Source organism: Trachemys scripta, chromosome 4 (genome assembly GCF_013100865.1).
Source record: "Trachemys scripta elegans isolate TJP31775 chromosome 4, CAS_Tse_1.0, whole genome shotgun sequence".
NCBI classification, from domain to species: Eukaryota; Metazoa; Chordata; order Testudines; family Emydidae; genus Trachemys; species Trachemys scripta.
In genome coordinates this window covers 122,902,632-122,908,631 of record NC_048301.1, presented here as the reverse complement: position 1 = coordinate 122,908,631, position 6,000 = coordinate 122,902,632, and the positions used below count along the sequence as shown (strand labels likewise).

Sequence of the window (6,000 nt, the reverse complement as noted above, 5' to 3'; positions counted from 1 at the left end):
TGTACCCCCCCCCGGCGGCGTACCCCCCCCCCCGCGGCATTATCCCCCCTTCCCTTCCCCTAACTGTACCCCCCCGCGGCATAGCTTCCACTTCCCTCCAATTGTAAATCCTCCGCCGCGGCATAGCCTGTTCTCTCCCCCCCCCCCCCCCCCCACCCCCCGCCATCCCCCCCCCCCCCAATTGTTTAGTCTCCCGCGGCGTAGCCTCCCGTTCCCTCTAACTTTAACCCCCTGCGCAGCCCCCCACACCCACTTGCAACACCCCATGCGGTATAGCCCCCTTTGCCCCTCCCGCCTCAAATGTAACCCCCCGCGGCACAGCCTCCCTTTCCCCACAATTGTAACCCCCGGCATAGTTCTCCCTAATTGTGTAACCCCCTCGCGGCATAGCCCCCCCACCCAATTGTACCCCCCCCCTCCACGGCATAGCCCTTCTCCTAGGATAGAGTTTCCAGCATATACAATTCCCTCCTCCAGTCTATAATACTCAAGGAGAAATTCCCCCCCCCCCCGCCTCCCACTATTCCTCTCCCCCGTATAGCTCCCAAACCTTCCCCACCCCACACTCCAGGACTGATTTCCCCATTCTCCCCCTTCTAGGAGCTGATCTTCCCTTTTCCTCAGACTTTAATATTCTCTTTCAAACCCATAATAGTCTTCCCACCACCCCCATTTCTTCTCCCTGCTATGATTAGCCGCAGGAAAGGGAATACAGGGTTGGGTCCTTCATTCCAGAAGTGAAAAGCAAATGGGGTTTAGGTGACCAAGTGGTCCTCTCATACGATTGAGTTTGCAGCAGCCAGGATCCCGAGGTGCTGGGGGGTTTTGCAGTCAGCATTGGGGAGCTCCGGTGGTTTCTCCGTGTATTTTTGGGAGAGCTTTAAATATGTGTATTTGCGCAGTCTCTTTCCAACTGGGTGGATAGTAATTGCATAGAGCAGCTTGGAATATCTTCCACTCCCTCCATAACTAAGGGGAGAGCCAGCCACACTCTTTCTGTTTGTTTGTTTTCCATTTAAATGCTCTAACCCTAGTCTGTAACCCTTTCCCGTTTCCTGTCTCTGCTAGCCACGTTGTTCCTCTTGATGTTGGATGTGGATCCAATTGTTGGTTGGCTTTTTAAAAAATGCACATCTCCCTGATTTCTTACATTTGTTACCCAGAATAACTTCTAACACCCCCCCCCACACCCCCTCCAATTGTGCCCTGACTTCCTCCTGCTGGGAGATTTGCATCTGCCTTGCACATGCTGGGCTGCATTTCCCCTGGCTCCAAATCAGCTTTGATGTCTAGAGGAGATACCTATATTTCTGGATGGGGGGGAAACCAAACAGTCGTAATAATAACAATAATATAGAATAAAAAAGCTGCCACGTCTGTTGAATCAAAGGCTGCTGTTTTAGCTATGCCAGAGGGGATTAATCTTGTTTATGAAATGGTTTGTGGATTCATTTTTGAGCTCCTGCAGTTCATGTAATTTAGGGATTTGGGTCTAATTTTTCAACATATGTTGCTGCTTCTCCAGGACCTCTTTTTTTCTCCCTGTATTGCTCATTTAGAGAAGCGATTTTTCCGCAGGCTAGTTTCCTTTTACTCCCACCCCTTTTTCCCTGGGGACAGAGCTTTCCCAATGAAATTTTTTTTTGGGGGGGGGGCCTACTTGCTACGATGCAGGCGTTTTATCTTGCTTACCTGGGTGATGTACATATGTAGTAATATGCTGCAGCTTAAAGAGGAATTTGCAGTACTACAGCATCTTCTTTAAATCACAAATTTTGTCCTTGCATCTTGTAACTGACAATTTAATTTTTAAAAAATATTTTTTTATTTACAGGCAACAAAACCAAAGAAAGCAACATCTGATCCTACATTTCTACTCCCGTTTGGGATTTTATTTGCATCATCTTTGAGCCTATTTATAAAAAAAAAAAAAAAAAAAAAAAAAGGCAAACCAAACCCACACAAAACATGTTGTGCGGAAGGACTTCCACTCCCTGACTGTGCTATTAATGTTAATAATCAGGAAAAGCCTTTGGGGGCTACATGATCTCTCGTCTGAAGCTTGCTGCTGCTGCTAAGGGTTTTGGTGCAGGGAAACAAAACTGCCTTTTCTGCCCGCTGATTTCCTAACATCTGCATGTTTCTGCTGCCGCACTCCGTCTCACACCCTCTTCCCATGGACTGATTTTTTTGTTATTGAGGGTTGGAAGGACAAGAAACCAGGGCATTTCTTTGGGAGAAACAAAATTGCATTTATTTGTTGCATTCTGGTGGATCTGTTCTGAGGTTAATATTTTTGGAAAGGAAAAACATGACGTCACCAGCTAAATTCAAAAAGGATAAGGAGATCATAGCTGAATATGACACTCAGGTCAAAGGTAGGAATAATTTTACATCCGTCTATATTGTTACAGTTTTGACTTGCTAATGCAGGCGTTTGCACTAGATATTTGGGTGGGGACTGGGAGAAGAATTTGCAGTGCAATCTTGTAAGGGATTTGCAGTAATTTTCTTTTTCTCTTAAGGGTGGACTCCTGGGTATGTCCATGTTGTTTTAATGCATCCTAATGAGAGGAATTTTTTTCTGTATATGAAAACCCTTGAGTTTACAGAGTTGGGTTTCTTTTTCTGGATGTTTTAAAATATGGTTAGATTTGAAATGTGATAGGCAGTGAATAGCTTTTCAATTTTTTCCCCTTAGGGAATCTTTAAAAACCTCTGTAAAAGCATAAGAAGGTATATCACTTGCCAGTATTGTGGACCCTTGTTCACATCAACGTTTCATAGCTGTCTGTGCCAAAAAGCTATAATATTCAGACTTCTACTCTCCATAAATTCACACTTCATACAGCTCTGGCTTTAACACCCTACATTTCCTGTGCATATATGGACCACTGTTCTGAATGTAATTGGCATTTGCAATGACAATAATTTTTATATATTCCAAAGAAGTGTTTGTTGCTGCAAATGAGCTTAAGGCTTGATCAGGACATCACATGCCCTCAGTGATAAAGAAGGTGGTGAATGTTTGTAAAGTTTTCAAGATAATTTTTGTGGAAAATATTCTTTGTGCTTGTGACTTGGCAAATTGTTGCTTGTGGGAAATCAACTGCATTTAGCTTGTTGTCTAAAACTTGTTTGGTACATTGGTAGGGGAGGGGGAGATGGCCTTGGGGTTGAGGCAGAGCACTGGAAGTTGGAGATCTGGATATAGTTAGACTTGTGTTATTTGGTGCAAGTCACTTAGTCTCTGTGTAAAATAGTGACGTGTGAGCTGCTCCTCAAAGGAGTGCTGTGAAGCTTAATTCATTAGTGTAATGATTTAATGCTTTGAGATCCTTGGGTGGGAGGCCACAGAACTGCAAGGTATTTTATATATGTATATTTTTAATTTCCCCTCTACCACCTCTTATTTAATGAACCATAATCTTAACTTGACAAGCTAGTCAATCTAGTGGAATGTCAATAGCCAGCTGGAGGTGCTGCTTCAAAAAGATGGACTCTGTCCTGTGCTCTAGTGGCTGGAAGTGAGATGTAGGTGGTGCATAAAACTCAGTAAACTAAAATATGCATGGAGATGTGATTCCCGCCCCTTGTTTCAAAATGGGTCAGGGGAGGGTTCCCTCCTCCAGCTTTCTGAAACAATGCACAAGGCACTTTCTTAACCTAGAGCTCTTGAATATTGTAGCTCAGATCTATTGAATGATTGGTCTGAGAAGGATTTAGAGTAGTAATATAATAAAAAAAAAAAGCTTAAGGTTTATTTAGCCAGCCTGCCATCATATACTCTTTGGCTGTGATCTCATCAGCTCTTGCACCTGAAATTGGATCAGCTGTGGTCAGTATTGGAATAGAAGCTCTGTAAGAAAATGCCAAGGAGTGCTGGTTCAGGAAATGGCATTGTCTCTCTCTCTAGAACCAGGGCTCCAGCACAGTGATGAGGGGCACTGAACTGTGTGAGACTAAAATCCAAGGTTCTGAGCATTTTGTAGTTATTAAAAATACAGTTGTCCTAGTGTAGCAATAACTATCATGTTAATTGTGGTGTCTTGGTCAATTTCCAAATGTAATTAATTACATGGTGCCTCTAAATTGCCCCAGTAGTTACATATGGATGTTGATCTTCTTGTTTACTCTCCTTCTGTTAAGTAGTGTTGCTAAAGGTATTTTACCCCTGAGGTGGCTGCAGCAGTGGTAGTTGAAATGAATCACATTTGTCATACTTGGATGCTGTATAAATTGCAAGGTGTTGTCTGTCTTGCTCTAGGGTGACCAGATGTCCCGATTTTATAGGGACAGTCATGATTTTTGGGTCTTTTTCTTATATAGGTTCCTATTCTCCCCCCCCCCCCACCCCGTCCTGATTTTTCACACTTGCTGTCTGGTCACCCTAGTCTTGCTCTGATATGAGAAAATTCCTCTCTCTTTGCTGGCATTTGAAAGCTTAACACCTTTTTAGCTGCATTCCACACTGGGATGATGTAAGGCAGCTGTGTTTTGAGACATCACTTAAAATCCTTAATCCACAAACAACGAGCTTGTGTGCGTGTTCTCTAACCTAAAAGTTGCTGCTAATCCCTAAACTTGGTTTGAAAAATTCATTAACTATTTGGAGTTGGTTAACAAAAGACAATATTAAGAAGGGCATCAGCTGGTGATTAATAAGGTCATAATTACAGCCCTATGGTTGAGCTACTGAATGAAGGTGATCATCCGATTGTGAATGTCTTGGAACAAAATGGATTAGTTAGTGGCAATTCATTGTTCTGAATTAATTTTGATGTTTACATGTTTGTTCCCTTGGTCCAGCAGCCATGACCATATCCCTTTTGGGGTGCAACTGTGCCCATAGGTGACTTTTTTTTTTTCTTCAGACTGATTCCCAGCCCGCAAGTGGCTATTGTGCAATCTCCAAGTCAATGTTGATTTGTAGCTTCCTCCCTGGAGACTAGGAGTATTCTCTCTTCTTTGATCTCTACCTTGTAAGGCAAGGATCATGCCTTGTTCCGTTTGTTTTAATCCAGCATCTAGCACAATATGACTGTGAACCTGAATGTGATCTGTGGGTGCTAATGTAATATCTCTTTGGTGTGTGGATGTTCAAATCTTGGTAGATATGTAGAACTGTTTAAAATGATATCCCATTGAGCTGTAGAGAATGTGGCTTTCCAAATCAACTTCAGTGGTTTAATTTCCCCTATTTGAAACCTAGATGGTACATAAAACTGACAGAATTTGATTGTTGATTGTGCTTGTCACACTGTCTAGAATAGCTCAGAACCAAGAGTGCCAGGCTCAGGTCAGACAGTCAGAAAACAGGGCAGACACTGCAAACTGGTTGGTATATTCTATAATTAAATTTTACCAAGCCAGTAACACACCTGCACTCCCACAGCCACAAACAGTCCCCTTAGGCTCTCCAGCGCATTTTACCATGCAGACAAACTAGACTTTGTGATGAAAAGTTATTAAAACCAAAAATCACCTCAAATTAGATTACTCCCAATCCCAAGGGATTGGTCACTTATCCCAGGTCAATGGATACTCTCGATCCCATACCAAAAAAAAAAAAAAAAAAAAATGCTGGCAGCCAATCTCTCTAGTAAGCTAACTAAAGATTTATTTTCTAAAAAAAAGTGAGTTATTGAAAAGTTAAAGAAAGTAAAATACATTAACAGGTAAGTCCAAGTTTGTAAATCCAGAGTAGTAGTAGGCTGCTCGTTTTCCATAAATCTCGCCGGGTCACCCAAAATAACTTCGGGGATCTCTGTCTTACATCTGGAATGCTCCCTGAAAGTGTCCAAGTGGCTCAGATATACGTGATTATTCTCTGGATCCGTTTTTATAGCTAGCTTTCCCCAAAAAACAATCTGGCAAGTGTTTCTGTCACAGCATAGGCTTTTTGTCTGTTGACTAAATGCAGATTGAGTCTGTGGATTTCCTGTTGTAGAACACCGTGACCCATGCTTTGAAGTTAGCATGATGCTTCTTTTTTTACAG

General features: G+C 42.6%; 1 protein-coding gene across 3 annotated transcripts in view; it reads left to right on the top strand.

Moving 5' to 3' along the window:
• The window catches only part of SRGAP2 (SLIT-ROBO Rho GTPase activating protein 2), a 203,406-nt gene that overhangs the window by 797 nt on the left and 196,609 nt on the right, over positions 1-6,000 (top strand). For all 3 annotated transcript variants that reach the window (XM_034767147.1, XM_034767146.1, XM_034767149.1), the window contains exon 2: positions 1,835-2,378. In XM_034767147.1, coding sequence (XP_034623038.1) covers positions 2,312-2,378 — 67 coding nt within the window. In that variant the 5' untranslated portion in view covers positions 1,835-2,311. The remainder of the gene's footprint in view (positions 1-1,834; positions 2,379-6,000) is intronic.